Source organism: Hippichthys cyanospilos, chromosome 14, assembly GCF_059441005.1.
Source record: "Hippichthys cyanospilos isolate Australia breed blue-spotted pipefish chromosome 14, RoL_Hcya_1.0, whole genome shotgun sequence".
NCBI lineage: Eukaryota > Metazoa > Chordata > Actinopteri > Syngnathiformes > Syngnathidae > Hippichthys > Hippichthys cyanospilos.
This window is the reverse complement of record NC_142382.1, coordinates 729,782-745,473: the sequence shown is the minus strand read 5'-3', so window position 1 is coordinate 745,473 and position 15,692 is coordinate 729,782. Positions and strand designations below refer to the sequence as shown.

The 15,692-nt window shown below is 48.0% G+C and overlaps 3 protein-coding genes across 4 annotated transcripts; 2 read left to right on the top strand and 1 right to left on the bottom strand.

Annotated features, from left to right (window-relative positions):
- The first annotated feature begins 123 nt into the window (after positions 1 to 123).
- pgrmc2 (progesterone receptor membrane component 2) lies at positions 124 to 4,245 on the top strand. The gene is made up of 3 exons (XM_088433823.1): positions 124 to 532; positions 2,854 to 3,009; positions 3,221 to 4,245. Exons 1-3 carry the CDS (start codon positions 175 to 177, stop codon positions 3,316 to 3,318), a joined length of 612 nt encoding a protein of 203 aa, XP_088289949.1. The 5' UTR covers positions 124 to 174; the 3' UTR covers positions 3,319 to 4,245.
- Positions 4,246 to 5,436: 1,191 nt separating this feature from the next.
- vps29 (VPS29 retromer complex component) lies at positions 5,437 to 9,198 on the bottom strand. Of its 2 annotated transcripts, none has more exons than XM_088434048.1 (4): positions 9,061 to 9,198; positions 6,138 to 6,329; positions 5,818 to 6,053; positions 5,437 to 5,718 (listed from the first exon to the last, which is right to left on the bottom strand). In XM_088434048.1, the coding sequence occupies exons 1-4, from the start codon at positions 9,061 to 9,063 to the stop codon at positions 5,601 to 5,603; spliced, it is 549 nt and encodes a 182-aa protein (XP_088290174.1). In that variant the 5' UTR covers positions 9,064 to 9,198; the 3' UTR covers positions 5,437 to 5,600. The 2 variants fall into 2 exon arrangements, with proteins under 2 accessions (XP_088290174.1, XP_088290173.1); XM_088434047.1 differs by lacking the exon at positions 9,061 to 9,198 and adding an exon at positions 7,675 to 7,837.
- Positions 9,199 to 9,387: 189 nt separating this feature from the next.
- Positions 9,388 to 15,023, top strand: eif5 (eukaryotic translation initiation factor 5). Its single transcript, XM_088433606.1, has 12 exons — positions 9,388 to 9,474; positions 10,022 to 10,287; positions 11,812 to 12,100; positions 12,176 to 12,257; positions 12,356 to 12,528; positions 12,597 to 12,708; positions 12,771 to 12,901; positions 12,971 to 13,132; positions 13,360 to 13,521; positions 13,588 to 13,752; positions 14,062 to 14,202; positions 14,554 to 15,023. The coding sequence occupies exons 3-12, from the start codon at positions 12,029 to 12,031 to the stop codon at positions 14,650 to 14,652; spliced, it is 1,299 nt and encodes a 432-aa protein (XP_088289732.1). The 5' UTR covers positions 9,388 to 9,474; positions 10,022 to 10,287; positions 11,812 to 12,028; the 3' UTR covers positions 14,653 to 15,023.
- The last annotated feature ends 669 nt before the right edge of the window (positions 15,024 to 15,692 follow it).

Here is a 15,692-nt window from a genome sequence, read left to right as displayed (position 1 = left end):
CTCTTTATTTAACGAAGCTCGCTGTATTTGTTTGTTTGTTTGTTTGTTTTTCCTCCCACATTGAAGTCACGTAGGAAAATGGGAATCCCGTTGTCGTCAAACCGTCGCGCTTTTTTTTCCGACAGCGACGAACGCGCCACGGCTCCAGGGGCGGGTAGACGCTAACCGTGCAGTATGGCGGACGATGGAGACAGCCCGACCGCTCCGCTCGACATCGGCGGCGGCCAGGACTCGGCGGCGGAGGAGTCCGGCGGCGACGGGGGATTCGGCCCGGGCGCGATGCTTTTGAACGTCGCCGCGTTGCTCGCCGTGCTGGCGGCGTGCGTGGCGCTTTACCGCCGCTGGGCCAGGCGGCTCGGCGAGGACGGCGCGGCCCGGGGCGACGAGGCCTCGGCGCTCCCCAAGATGAGGCGGCGGGACTTGACGCTGGAGCAGTTGCGCGAATACGACGGGCTCCGGAACCCCCGCATCCTCATGGCCGTCAACATGAAGGTGTTCGACGTCACCAGCGGCAAGAGGTTCTACGGCAAAGGTGCGCGGACCCGTTTTATCGCTCCGCGCCGCTCTCGGGCTTCCATGTCCTCAGGCGGACTATCGGCCGTAAAGTAGCTTCGTGAATCGCGGGTTAGCTAACATTTTTTTTTATTAATCAACAGTCGCTTTTATTTTTTATTTTTTCGGGGGGGGGTAATCGGGTGCGTCGGTACGACCACATGGACACTTGACGTTAGCTGTCGTTTAATGTCGTAAAGTGATTTTGTAACGTTTGCTCAAACGGACGAAATAGAAGCGTTTACGTGGCGAAACTACGGCGTGAAGTAGCTTCGTGAATCGCGGGTTAGCTTTTTTCCAGTCATTTTATGTCGACCGCCTGGACAATTGACGTTGGCTGTCGTTAAAGTACTTTGTAATGTTTTCACAAACTGACAAAAGTGAACGTTTATGTGGCAAAACTGTGGCGTAAAGTAGCTTCACGAATGTCTTTTTGGAGGGGGGCGCTATTGTCTTGTTTTGAATGGGGATAGCTGTTTGCTAGCGTGTTAGCGCGAACAATTATGGACTGCGTTGATGTTTTAAGTCGCTTAAATGAGTTCTAATGTCGTTTTAAGTCGCTTAAATGCGTTCTAATGTTTATTCAAACGCGTATCTAAGAGTTTACCTCTAAACTATAAGGCGTAAAATAGCTTCGCGAATCGCGGGCTAGCTTTTGTGTGTTTGTGTGTGTGTGGGGTGTATTGTTATGGGATAGCTTTTTGCTAGCGCGACCATTTGCGTACTTTGACGTTCGTAATTGTGCGTTTGAACGTACTTTTTATTACTTGACTTTTTATTTGGGAGGGGTAGTGTTTTGAAATGATATCGTCTTTGCTAGCGCGACCACCTGGAGATGGATGACGTCAGCCGTCGTCCAAAGCGTTCAAATTTACGTCTGAAAATACGAGTTGTGACCGTTTACGTGGCAAGAGTCGGGCGTGCAACGCGAGCACCTGGAGACATGCATACATAAACGCGCATGTTTGAAACCTTTTTGACGGTTTACGTGGCAACAGACATGCCAAAGTTGCAGCGATACGTGTGCAGTCTCACTGACTTTCGTTTTCATTTGTACGCCCTGACTGGAAACCGTAACCCAGGCTTGTAACGCATTGTGAAACCCTACCTTAACACTTGGTTTGGAGCACTAGTTGTGTTTTCTATCCATAACCCATGTTCTTGAGACATGCAGTATTTTATTGAAACGCTAACCCCGGTTTGAAATTCTATCCCAAGGCTGTCAAACACATTTTAGCGCTGGCTACATGGAGAAAAATCCGTTCTCAAGTTGACTGGTAAAATAATGGTATATAATTCAGATTTGATCATGCCCCGAATCAAAATATGTAGTTGTATGTAGTTCTTTTTAAGGAGTACTGTGAAGTGCAAAGAAAATGAATAAAATAGTGCCTCACGGTGGACACCCACAAAATGACACTCGTGACCGAAGAAGTCAATGACGGCGTGTCAAATATAGAAGAGCTGTGTGCTGAGCTGTAAATGAAACGTTTGAAAAATACAAGACTGAGCACAGCCCGATGTCCCGTTGCGAATCTCTTCCGAGGCGATAACGTTTTTTGCTAGTTCCGCTTTGTGCGATCGGCGAGCAAAATCATCCCGTGGGCCGGATTCAACGTCATTGCGGGTTGGATGCGGGCCCTACGTTGGACACGCCTACCTAGCCCATGCTGCCAAAGCTACATTGAAACTCTTAGTTGCTTTGAAAGCCTTGAAAAAGAAACCCCGCCGCTTTTGCCTTCCGAACCGTGGCGCCAAACCCGAATACCGGACCAACAAATTCACGGAATATATTGATATAACTCTAAAAGAACCGCTTCCAATTCAATTTTCTTTGCCGTCTTTTTTTTCCCCTTAAAGTTGTAGCTAGCACCCAAAGATGAATATGTGGCTTTTTTTTTTTTTTTTTGCACTTGGGTTTTGTAATGACATGAAGCGCTTTTCAAAAGAGCAAAGATGCCTCACGGCGCATTCCCATGCAGGAATGCCGCTTGCTTCTCAAACTTTTTTCTCATGCCACCAAAGCTCGTGCTTTTTTTGTGTGTGTGTTTTTGATGTTTCGCGTCGAGAAAAATGTTGGAGCGAAAGGCAGCTTCCTGACGTTATCTGTCGATGGAGAGCGTGCGCAGACTGCAAACGTGTCAGCAAATGCTTATCTTCACACTTTGGGCACATCTAATCTCAACGCCGATAACGCCACTGTGTGTGTGTGTGTGGGTGGGGGGGGGGGGTATACTTGACATGACGTTTGACCTTGTTTTTTTTGTTTTTTTTCTCCGCCCCGCCTCCCGGAACGGTCAGAGGGCCCGTACGGGATCTTCGCGGGTCGGGACGCGTCCCGGGGCCTGGCCACCTTCTGCCTGGAGAAAGACGCCCTGCGGGACGAGTACGACGACCTGTCGGACCTCAGCGCCGTGCAGATGGAGAGCGTCCGCGAGTGGGAGATGCAGTTCATGGGTCGGTACCCCAAAACCAAACCACGTGATGATGTCGCGCTCACTTTGGGGGGAGGGGCCTCGGCCGGCCAATAGCATTCTTGAATTTCCTATTAAGTTCCTATCAGTAAAAAAGATTGCAAATGCAATTTTTATTCTATGATTAAACAGGATTTTCGAATTTGCATCAATGCATTTTTTTTTTTTTTTTTTTTCCCCCCCCTCTTCCTCAGAGAAGTACGACTACGTGGGGCGCTTGCTGAAGCCCGGCGACGAGCCGTCCGAGTACACGGACGAAGAGGACATCAAGGAGCACCCCAAACACGACTGACTGCTTCCTTTCCCCCCAACTTCCCCGCGTCCTTACTTCCTCCCCCCTCGCCACCTACCATCTCGGAGCCCCGCCCCCTCCCCCCTCCGACCCTCCTCCTCGCGGGCGGGCTTCAGGAAAAACTCGTTCCTCGTCTTTCGGCCGCTCACGTCCGCACGTGCTTGTCAATCGAGCCGTCTGTCAATCAATCATTTCATCCCCCCACCCTCGTGCACAGGTGTGGCAGTACCAAAGGTGCCGGGTAGGGCGGCGCTCTCTCCCTTTCCTCTCTTTGATGATGTCCACTTTGGAGGGAGGGGTCGAAATCCCGGAGGGTAGTTGATTGTTGTTTACCAGCCAGCTACAAGTCTGTAGACCCCCCCCCCCCCCCCCCCAAAAAAAAAATCCCTCTCGTGGTCTCCTATCAAAAACTAAACAGTCCAAGTATTAGTCGTGCCTTATTTGCTTTGTTGTCCCAGGTGGAATGCTCTGCCCCCTTTCCACTCCACTCCACTCCACCCCACCCCACCCCAAAAAAACAAAAAAAAGGCACACACTGATTAGTCCAATCTCCCGACTTGTAAATAACTAGCGCTTAGGACTCAAGTCAGTCAGTCAGTGTTACTGCCATCTTCATGTAGTCCACACTTTCTTTTTTGTTGTTTTCCTTCAGCCAAATTGCCACGCCCCCCTTCACTTTGTGCGCGTGTTAGTTTGGGGAGCGTGGCAGACGGTGTACATACTAAACAATATCCGTGGTTTCCTTGACGCATGCGCAACACGAACGCGAGACGGGCCCCTTTGCCGCCGTCTTACCTAGTTCATGTCGGCCGAGTGCGTGTGTGAAAGTTCGCGTGAGTGCGTGCGTGCGTGTGTGTGTGTGAGCGTGTGCGCGCCTTGCAGGAAGGGATTTGTTCGTGCAAAATAAATGGTTTGGTTAAGAATTCATTCTTGGTCTCTCCTTCTTTAAGTTCTGAAAATGTAGACTAGTCATCTCTCTGAATTAACTCGTCGGCTGCCATTGACGGCTATTTGGCTGGCAATTAAAGGTACCTACATTGATTTTTCCCTCCATTCAGACGCTTGCATGCTCACGCTACTTCTAGCCACCAGGTGATGCTAAAGTCTCGCTGATCCCATGGCGACTCAAGGGTGAGTACTTGGGCTTTGACTATTACCGGCGTGTTTTTTTCGTCATGATTTGCTAATGTGGCCTCTTGGTTGTTAAATTCCAGCGGCGGAAAAGAAAAGGAAGAAGGCGATGTCGTCATGACGGGTAAGTTTGACTTAAACCGCCACTAGGTGGCAGTGTTTTCTTCCCGTTACCTCGCCAATGGCGTAGTAGTTCAACGCGGGGTGGAGCTAAACGTCTGACTCCGCCAACAAAAAATCTACCTTTTAGCGCTTTTTCAAAGTGATTCAATGCTTACTTTTTTAACGCTCTATCGGGCATTGAAAACGAGAACTATGAACCGCGCCTTAATTAAAACAGCTAGTCAAGCATCCGGGAAGCGTGCTCTCTGCTGGTGACATGTGGAACTGCACCCATCCCACTTAATGAAATTGCATAAGTGACAGGTTTCGGTAATTCGATAAATGAGAGAAGGTATTTGTAGTGCAAACACAAGAGGCACTTTATCCTAAAATTAGTTGGCCAAAATACAGTATCATGTTTTAGTAGTTTAACGTAACAACTTTACATTGCCATATCTTACTTTTGCTTGTTCTTTGCCCTCTCGAAATTAGATTTGCGAATTAAAAAAGTGAATTTATACGCGTGATTCGTCAAAATGTAGTTTTACATATTCATGTGAATTTTGAATGAAAAATGGAATGACTGGTTGGATAATTAGGTTGGTTAGTTGGATAATTGCGTAAATACCACAAAATAAATGAGAATGGGTTATTATTGCAAATTTATGAGTGGATTTTTGCGATAATAATAAATAGCAATAATAAAAGTTCTAAAAATTTGTTGAAGGTAAATTACATCAAAGTGCAAACAGAGTTACACTTCAATCTTAATCAAAAAGTATTTTCACGTTTTGGAACGGCCACTAGAATTTTGCAATTCCGATGAGGAAGTATAATTCAAACTTCAGATTTCACAAGGAAAAACAATCATTCGAAGCGAAAGTGTGAAGTGCAGTCGTTTATTTCGTGTAAAGTGGATGCTAAGTTTCTCATTAGCACGTGAAAGAAAAGTTGTATTCCAAGGAACTCGCACAAAAAAAAACATTATGAACACTATATTACAGGGCACGCACTGCCCTCCAGTGGAAAAGGAATGGAACAGCACCCGCTTAAGACTTTTTATACTCGATCCTTTCCACCTTAACGTCATCTCCGATCAGCTGGTAGACGTAGGTCACCACCGTGGACGCCTGGATGTCCATCAGCACGAACGACGGAATGATGTTGCTGCAAAAAATACATGCAAAAAATGCTCATCAACTCATGCCACGCCAAAGACGTATTTAGAGGTCTTTGCAAAAAAATGTAAAATTCCGCCTTTGGTACCTGTCCAGCGCACTGTACGCTCCGGTGGCGGAGCCGGGGTTGATGTAGAACTTGTTCTCGTTCTCGAAGGCCTCGAACTTGTGCGTGTGTCCCGAGATGAGGATGTCTACGTCCAGCTGCCTCTGCAGCAGCGCCAGGCTGGCCATGTCCCCCCACGGGATCACCTGGTGCCCGTGGATCAGCCCGATCTTGAACTGGCCCACCGTCACCACCTTCTGCTCCGGGTAGTTCAGGTTCTACGCAGGAGGACGAAAACAAAAGCATTCGATTTGCCGAACCCCGGGGCTCGATACGGGAAGCGGAGTAACGGACCAACCCACCTCGTCAAAGTCCCCGCGCACGATGTGGACGTCCCCGGCGAGGGTCTTCAGGTAGTCATAGCTCTCCTTGGTGCACAGGTTCCCCGTGCACAGGATGTGCTGGATCTTCCCCGGCACCAGGAGCTTCTTGAACTTGGCCGGCAGCGTGTTGCAGCGGTGCGGGATGTGCAGGTCGCCTAACACCAGGACCAACTGCGGCGAAAGGAGACGGCGGCTCAAGACGGCGCAGGGGGCCTCGGAAGGACTCCCTGAGGGACGCCAAAGCGTGAGTACAAAGCCCGGCGCGGTCTGAAGGTTGTGGCGCTTTTGGCCGGGCGGAGAGCGGATGCGAGTTAGGAAGTCTTGGCGCAAAAGCCCAAGTGCGCGTCTCCTCCGACCGAGACCCCCGCAAAGCCAACACCGCCGTCTTCCAAAAGTCCGAATCAAGCTCGCGCCGGCATAGCGTTAGCATTTGCCGCTAATTGCATAGTTTGCCTTGAAGCAGAAGCAAAGTGATTTGGAGCCATTCCAACAATGACACGTTCAGCAATTGTTTTACACCACTTGAAAGAAGTACTTCGCCTTCCACCTACAATTGAAATCCCGCCGTACCTCATTCAATCCCAAAGACGTTTTTTCTACGTTTTTCAAGACTATATAGACATTCGTATCAGGTACTTCATAATTATTCTTTTTTTTTCTTCCTCGCGGCCGGACTGCGGGGGGTCCGGGAAATAATTTGGTTGATCTTTTAAGTATTACAGATTTGTGTCTCGTTTGGCTTAGACTTTGGTTTTGGCGCCGCCTCTGGCCGCTGTTGATAGTGCGTCGATAGTGTGCCGTCGGTCCATCCAGAAGACTAAAAAGGAGCTGAATTTTTTATGAATAGTAATGTTATTTTTTTAGGACTAATAGTGACGTTGCGCCTGTTCCATTTTGGACAGCACTGAAAAATAATCATAAACCTAAAGTTGCGATTTACATAAATATATACCATGGTTTCGCTTGGGAATAGATTTTCTTCCATGCGGCGCACAAGCTTAAACGAGTTTTACATAAATTGAAAATAAATGAAATTGAAACAAGAATATAAAGAAGTACATGAGCTTGAAGGTCTGGACAGTGATAGACGTAAAAATACGTCTTTGGGATTGAATGAGTTGGCATGTTTTGGTCCTTCAAATTTAACATGATAGTAGGCAATCATTGCCTAGTGCAAGTTCAACCTGAATATTGCACGTAAAACTTGCATTGAGCATTTTCTCTTGAAAAAATAAAATACAAAAATAAGTTCCCAAAAATTGGTCAGGCTGCATTTTGGGGGCGTGGCTTAACAAAAGCTCCTTCGCAAACAAGTTGGAGATTCCCCATCTCAGGGCAACAAACAGTCGCCCAGTCTTTGCTGTACATATAGAAGAAAAAGCTCATTGGTATCTCAAACAAGTCCCCAAAACTTGTTTTTTGTTTTGTTTTTTTAGTTTGCAGTTAGTTGTGCGGCCTAGCGCAGCGTGTTAGCCAGCCAGGTCAGAAGAAGCGCCACCCGCCGCGCGGCACTTACCCGGTGACCGGCCTGGTTGATTGCAGAGCGCCAAGCGGGATGCAAGAAAGGAAATATGCGCGTGGATTCAACCACAAAAGGGAAGGATCGAAATTTCAACATCAACAAAAAGGATTTGTGATCGACGGACAAGCAGTTGGGAGAAAGAAAAAAAAAAGGGGGGGGGGGTGGTAAATGACATTAGAAATCAAACGTGATTGTACACACAAATTAGGATTAATGCAAACAAAATTAATTGAAAATGTGATGATGGAATTCTTTCAGCTGTTAGTTTATAGTTAGTGATCAATGCGTGTGTCTAGTTCTCACATTTTTTTCTTTAAGATATGAAACATGATCCAAATCAAGCAGGAAATTACACATTGTAATTGTATTTCTTGAAAAATGTTTTTTTTTTCCCCACGTTTTTTTTTATGGCACTGCAAGCCATTTTTGCCACCACAAAGATGGCGATGACGGGCTGCAAACGGCCCTTGGGCCGTAGTTTGGACACCGGGCTTTAGCCGCTCCAGGGGGCTTGCGTTTGGAAAATTGTATTCTTTGTAATTATCTTCATTAAAACTCATTTCACATAGATTTTAAATCCTGTGCAGATTCCCCCCACAAAAGAAAAAAAAATCAAGACCAGGTATTTTTCTCATTTTTAGTATTGGCTGTCATCTCGAGGACTGGCAAGTTTAAAAGTTGGTCAAGTATCGGCCGATACCAAGAGTAGGTATCGATATTGGCCCGTATTTGATCAAATCCAACGATTGATTGAGGACATTTTCATTCATCCAGGTCGCGAATCGATCGCGATCGTTGCATACGAGAATGAAAATAAAGCGAAAACCCGTTTGTCAATCCGCCTGAATTCGCGTGACAGGCCAACACTGTTATCAAGCATTTGAACACGTCAACTCACAAAATAAGCAGCTAAGCAAGTCCATGCAAATGAGCGAATGAACTCAATATACATTACGTCACTCTGCTAGCCTCTTGCGTCAAATCAACAGTCTCGTCTGTTAGCATGTTAGCACAGCGAGCTAACCACTTTGCCAAAAGGGGGAAAAAAAAGTTGGCGTCAATATTGCGCCACACACGCAAGATTGTGCAAAAAAAAAAGATCTCGATGGCCCAAATAAAGAGCGAAAGTGCTTTTAATTAATTGGTTTCGAAATTTGGTGCAACTAAAGTGCACAAGCTGTCATGTGACCACCGAGCCATCTCCGACTTGAGGCGTCACCAAAAAAAAGTCACATCCTTGTACATCCGCCTAGAAGCACAACATCGCCCGCGTCTCCATCACCGGATCGTCTACAATCATCGTGCATGGAAACGGCGCTCTAAAATCCTAACACATATCGGCTAAATTGTTATTTTTTTGCGTGATCAGTTCACACTCACCATCTTCAATTCCGCTGTTTGTGCTAGTGAAGTTCAGGAAGAGCGTACCCTCTACGTCACTATGTTCGGCCAATAAGAAACGCGAAGGGTAACAATTCGTGTCGTGTATTTCCTTTTTAGATTTTTCAAATTTAAAAACAAGACAGAATAAAAAGGCGTACATTTGAGATATGATCACCAAAAATGTGATTAAAAAGCGCATAATATTGCAAATATACGAATTTTTTTTAATTTACATGTTTATTATGTTTCGGGTCCTTTGACATTTCTAAACATAAACCTTACTTTGACACAAACGTCAATTCCGGAAGTAATTGTATATGCGGCATACGTGACTTGTACACCTACTCACTATTAAATCGACTTGTGGGGCAGCTAGCCGCACCAGTTCCCAGAACATTCTAGACTCGAGAGGTAAGGTGCAGCAATTTACTCATCCAGTCAATTTTCTTTTATTTATTTAATTCTTCACTCGCGAGACTAAATACACATTAAACACGTTGAACCAAAACCATTTTCGGGTCAGACATTTTGAAAGATTGTCAACATCTTCATTTAATCGGCGTCGAAAGCGCGGAGCTAGTCGACGACGTCACGGCTGTTCGCCCTGTTAGCATCTTGGCTCCGACTATTTACCGTTTAAAAGGGAACGGACTATTTCCTGGTGTAAACGGCAGATTTTGCTTTGAAAGCCGGATTTAGGTCAAAGCAATCCTATTCGAAATGGATTGTGGATTGGATGATAACCAGTTCGAATGTGACGCTGGTATACATGCGACACTTGCGTAAGAGTCGTTCCTCCGCTTGGATCTTGAGATCGAATCCCCGCAGCCCATCACAACCGTACCACGAGTTTCGGGAACATTTTAACAGTTTTTTTTACTTTTTAGGAGTGGGGGACGGCAGAATATAGATCTTTTTTTTTTAAGAACGTAAAATAATAAATCTCTCGCCTCCACAGAGGACGTTGGCGGACACAGCGGCCCACGCGTCTTGTCAACACCTTTGGCCCTTTTATCGGCTCCTTTTTGCCTGTTTTTTTTTTTTTTGTACCCCCCCTCAAAAAGTGAGAGAGGCCCCCCTCCTCCTTCGTCATCCTCCTCCCCGTCACACAGCACCAGAGAAGCCTGCTGCAATCGATACAAGACCAGCGGCCGTCATCGACATCGTTCACTGCGCCTCTTGGGACGATCAGCGTTGTGTTTATGTCTTTATTTTGCGAAAACGGTAAGTGACGAGTCGGGATCGGAATCTCGAACCCGGGAGTGGAATTAACATGGCTTCGGGCGCTATTTGTTTTAGTGGGCGCTAATCAAAATGGCGCCTCCCATTTACTCGTGTGCATTGGCTGCGTGACGCACTATGCGCCAAGCTAGCTGAGGCTAAGCTAACGAGCTAAGCTAACTAACCTGCCTGCTTCCGGAAATAGATTGTTGGATCGCAGCCTGCGCCGGATTTGATGGCGTTCGTGTGAAAATAGACACGAGGCGGTCGAAATACTTCAGGAGATCGTCACCGATGTGGAATTGAGCGAAGGCTCGCACCTTGACGTATTTTGGCCTTGTGTGTGGAATAATCTCACTGCCGCACGTTTGCCCTTTGCCTTTTCAAACATTTGGTTTAGTTGTTTTTTTTTTTCTCCAAATCCCGTGTGTTTAAATCGCATTTGTTTATTTTCTTCTGGCCTAATCTGTCTGCATGTCCTGCGGGCGTGCATTATTTTTTTTATATTTTAATGAACTCAATGAATTTCGGACATTGTCGGTTTTCCATGTAGTGTTCCCTTGCTCCTACAGTATACACTATTTGCCATTCTGCAAATGTCTGAACTTTGATAGTTTTCACACAGAAAAAATGTGAGAACATAGTAATACCTCTTTAAAAAGAGCGTAATAAGGCCAGAGATTAAACAGCCTCAGCCGTTTAACTATCAACTCCCCCCTCCCCTTTTTTTATTATATATATTTTCCGTAACATTACCGAGAAACATTACTGTGCTTCTAGGCACAATGTTTGTGTCCAGTTGTGGGCTTTGCTGAAGCACTGAGATTGTGTGTGTGTTTGAACAGGAGCTTAGCTACCTAATTGGTCAGCGCTTTCTTTTGGAGCGTGCGCGTGTGCATGCACGTGTGTGTAAAAACAGAAGGCAAGCATAAGCCACTGAGCTCACACACCAGTGGAACGGCAGTAGTGGAAGGTGCTTCCGTTGACATTTTGTGGATGGGAGCTGGCCAAATGGCGGCAACCGCTGACACCACATGGCGCTCGGCTCATGCCGGAGGAGAGCCTTCAAAGAGGGGGCCGCTTATGCTAAATTGAGCTTAATGGCCGCTAAACAAACTATTAAATGACACAGCGCGGCCTTTTTGTGTTTACCTTTTGTGATGTCACTGCTCTTTGCAGAACATTGCGCGGCGTTCATTCGGTTTGAGTTTGGCTGGTGGAAAACGAGGAGTTTTCAATCAAACCTGCTAGAATGATCCGACAAAGGGAGGCCCCCCCCCCACAGCGGCCGCTAGTTTTGACACCCTTGCCGCACATTGTGCTTTTTTTTTTCTCACCAAAGTTGATGGCGATTTTGCGTCGAAGCCGTTACAAGCTGCGCATTCTCTTGTGCTCTCATTGCAGAAAGCAAAAAAAATCTGTTCCCATCTGTAGTCCTTCCTGTCCAATTGGCAAAAATGTACGCGAGTGACTACGGAAAGGAAGCGCTTCCCTGACTGTAGCGTTTGTGCGTTTTTTGTGTTTCAGAGCTGTTGCGCAGCCGTTGGAACCTGTGTGGTGGAAAGTTAGCCTTCAAGCGGGGAGCTTGCGGCCACAGCGGCACGGCGTTTTTCATGTCAGAGACCGAGCGCTCTTGCAGTCGTTTATGTCATCCCCTCTTTTCCAGACAGAAGATCCCGGAAAGTCCCCAATCGCGCTCCTCTTATCTCACTGATCGTAGCGCCGCCCGCAAAGCCCCGCCAACATGTCTGTCAATGTCAACCGCGGCGTGTCGGACCAGTTCTACCGCTACAAGATGCCCCGTCTGATCGCTAAGGTACCGGGGGCGGGACCGCGTCCGCCGCCGTCCCGACAGCCGCCTCACTTTTTCCCTTTTTTTCCCCCCTTTCAGGTGGAAGGGAAAGGGAATGGTATCAAGACGGTGATTGTCAACATGGTCGATGTTGCAAAGGCGCTGAACAGGCCTCCAACATGTACGTGCTCAACGGAGAGGTTCCGCTCGGTCTGCTCGTTGGTCCTCGGCGTTTTAAAGCTTTTTTTGGTTGACCTTTCCCATTTGTTCCTCCCGCAGACCCGACCAAGTTTTTTGGCTGTGAACTGGGCGCGCAGACCCAGTTTGATACCAAAAACGACCGTTACATCGTCAACGGCTCGCACGAGGCCAACAAGTTGCAGGACATGCTGGACGGGTTCATCAGAAAGTTTGTGCTGTGCGCCGAGTGCGACAACCCGGAAACCGACCTGGTAAGTACGCCCGGGTGGGCCGGCGCCGGGCGGCGAAGCCAAACCTCATTTTTGTTTTTCCCCCGCAGAACGTGAATCCCAAGAAGCAGACCATCGGCACGTCCTGCAAGGCCTGCGGCTACCGCGGCATGCTGGACACCAGGCACAAGCTGTGCACCTTCATCCTCAAAAACCCACCAGGTAAGACTCCGCCGCCTTCGGGCCGACGGGGACCTCCTGAACGCCGGCGCCGCTCCCGCCAGAGGCCAGCGAGAGCGGCTCCGCCACCGCCAAGAAGGAGAAAGAGAAGAAGAACCGCAAGAAGGACAAGGAGAACGGCTCCGGAAGCGGAGAGGCCGGAAACCAGGAGAACTTTGACGCTCCCGACGCCGTGGTGAGCGGTCGACCGGGGGCGGGGCGGGCGCCGCCCGGCGCCTCGGGTACTCACGCGGGCCCCCTTCAGGACGGAGACGACGACGACGACGACTGGGGCGAGGAGACCACCAAGGAGGCTCAGAGGCGGCGGATGGAGGAGATCAGCGACCACGCCAAGAACCTGACGCTCAGCGAGGACCTGGAGAAACCTCTGGAGGAGAGAGTCAACCTCTTTTACAACTTTGTCAAAGTCAGTGCCCCCACACGTGCCCGCTGCACTGGCCAGATGGTTTTGTTAGGCGTAAATAGGAGCAGAATTATTTTAACCTAGAAACATCGATGGGAATGTTAATGTCACGTGATTAATAGCGATGTTGCGCTTGTACTATTTTGGACGGCGTTAAAAAAAGAATTCATTTGGAGTTTCAAAACTGGGCGGCGCGCCAACGCTCTGACGTTTGTTTTGCCGGCGCGCAGCAAAGGAAGGAGAGCGGCGCGGTGGACGCGGCCGACAAGGAGATCCTGGCCGAGGCGGAGCGCCTGGACGTGAGGGCCATGGGCCCGCTCATCCTCAGCGAGCTGCTCTTCGACGAGAACATCCGCGAGCAGCTCAAGAAGTACAAGCGCCACTTCCTGCGGGTGAGGGCCCGCCTCCGGCTTTTGCCCGCCGAGCCGGTCGCGCTCACGTCCTCTCCGGGTTTCTAGTTCTGCCACAACAACAAGAAGGCCCAGAAGTACCTGCTGGGCGGCTTCGAGTGCGTGGTCAAGCTGCACCAGGTCCAGCTCCTGCCCAGGGTTCCCATCATCCTCAAGGACATGTACGACGCCGACCTCCTGGAGGAGGACGTCATCTTCGCGTGGGCCGAGAAGGTCGGCGCGCATTTTCAGCGGATGAGCGAGATCTTTGGAGAAGGCTCGGGCCTTGTCTAAACAGCGGGGCTTAATGCTACTCGTAGGCTCGCTTCCGAAATTGGCCTTTTTCCCGTAATGCCGTCGGAGTTTGCGCGTCACTGGGGGTGGGGGGCGTTAACCGCGTTTACTTTGTCGAAAAGAAGTTTGGATACGCGTTTGCAGGTCCGTACGCGATCTCGTTACGGGCGCCAAATGTCTCGTTTGACCATTTTTGTTTGTGGTATTTAGTCAAGTAGCGCGCGTTCAAGAAGCTTTCGCTGTGGGCAGGTTTCCAAAAAGTACGTCTCCAAGGAGCTGGCCAAAGAGATCCACGCCAAGGCGGCGCCCTTCATCAAGTGGCTGAAGGAGGCCGAGGAGGAGAGCGAAGGCAGCGACGAAGAAGACCAGGAGGACGACGAGAACGTGGAGGTAAGCTCGCCGCTTCTTGCTTGCGTTGGCACTTGAAGATGAGTGAATCCAAAAGCCTCGGTCTTGAATTGCATTTTCTACGTTAGAGGTGGATCATTTTCCTCCAGCTCTGCATTTTCGGCGCCTTGGACGAGAATGATCTTAACATAGTAATAACAATGATAAAAATCTCGTCAAAAGTTAATTTTAATTTTGGGGGGGAGGGAGCTGACACCCTTGACTAGTGCGAATCTAATATGAAGCCAATTGAGCACTGTAGTACTAACTGTGACCACGGGGTGGCAGTGTTGCCATACGTGCAACGCATACAATTGTACATACTAAGTTGTACGTTTGCTCTTGGCCGACCAGGTGGTTTATTCGCCTTCGGCCCGCGAACTCAAAGTGGAGACGGTGAAAGCGGAAAAGCCGGAGAAGGAAGAGGAAGACATCGATATCGATGCCATCTGAGACACTTGGAAAATAATATTAAGGGAAAAAAATGATGCTTTGTTATTTTTGTGGCTTTGACTCACTATTTTGAAATGGCTGAACCCCTTAACAACTCCTGTCCGCCCGTTAGCACCCGACACCCCCTTCTTCCCCGCTTTGAGGCATGTTCACATAACCTGGCGCGCTAAGCTAACTGGCTGCACATCCACTCGTATCACGTCGACTGTGTCCCAGCCTTGAAATACCACACTTGTTTTTTGTTTTGTTTTTTTTTTTGGGGGGGGGGGGGTGGTTGTTGATCATGCCTGTTTTTTGGGGATCATTGCAGTGCACTTTTTTGGTCCCCTGTATTTTTCCAGTCAATAAAATGAATGTTTTGCTATTGACAACTACTGCTTTTGTTTGATTGCTTTTAAGCGTTTCATAGCAAACTCGTTTTGCAAACATTTCATGGTTTTAGCTAATTCTTGGATGACTTAAGACCTGTGTTTACGGAATGTCCGAGTGCGCCCTTGCGCCCCCCTCAGTTTGGAGCCGGAATCCTGTCTGCCTCCCTCACATTTAACCTGCAGTAGATATTAGCAAAAGTTAAAAAAAAAAAAAAGAAAGGCCTGAGCCTGGACATGGAAAGTCAAGTATTTGAAAATACATAAAAGGTGTTAAATCGTAAGGGAGCATTGGAAACAAACAAGCGCGCCGGAGTTTGAGTGACGGCCAGGAGCCACAAGGTCAGTCCGATTTGCTAACTTCCGTTTGAGGATTTACTCAGCCCCTCCCTTTAAGTGGCGATGCTGCCTTCGGGTGCCGTCGGAAACGAGGCGGTTTCAATTCTTGATGGTCGCAAAATAACGGAAAACTTTCTGAATACGTTTTGCAGTGTAGTTTTCAAAATCTACGTAAACGAAATGTTCAAGAATAATACATCATAGTTTTCTAAATATATGTAAACAAAATGTTCAAGAATATTTCATCAATTAAGTGTATGTATACTTACGATATAGTCAGAGTGAATGTTTTGAATTTATCGCTAGACCCAGGCGGACAGACGGAGCAAATTG

Coding starts and splice junctions, on each gene's coding strand:
- pgrmc2 (XM_088433823.1), top strand. CDS start 175: ATGGCGGACGATGGAGACAGCCCGACCGCTCCGCTCGACATCGGCGGC. Junction 533..2,853: donor CAAGAGGTTCTACGGCAAAG/GTGCGCGGACCC, acceptor CGGAACGGTCAG/AGGGCCCGTACGGGATCTTC. Junction 3,010..3,220: donor GTGGGAGATGCAGTTCATGG/GTCGGTACCCCA, acceptor CCTCTTCCTCAG/AGAAGTACGACTACGTGGGG.
- eif5 (XM_088433606.1), top strand. CDS start 12,029: ATGTCTGTCAATGTCAACCGCGGCGTGTCGGACCAGTTCTACCGCTAC. Junction 13,133..13,359: donor TCTTTTACAACTTTGTCAAA/GTCAGTGCCCCC, acceptor GCCGGCGCGCAG/CAAAGGAAGGAGAGCGGCGC. Junction 13,522..13,587: donor ACAAGCGCCACTTCCTGCGG/GTGAGGGCCCGC, acceptor CCGGGTTTCTAG/TTCTGCCACAACAACAAGAA.
- vps29 (XM_088434047.1), bottom strand. CDS start 7,776: ATGTTGAAATTTCGATCCTTCCCTTTTGTGGTTGAATCCACGCGCATA. Junction 6,054..6,137: donor TGCGCGGGGACTTTGACGAG/GTGGGTTGGTCC, acceptor CCTCCTGCGTAG/AACCTGAACTACCCGGAGCA. Junction 5,719..5,817: donor GCGTACAGTGCGCTGGACAG/GTACCAAAGGCG, acceptor TATTTTTTGCAG/CAACATCATTCCGTCGTTCG.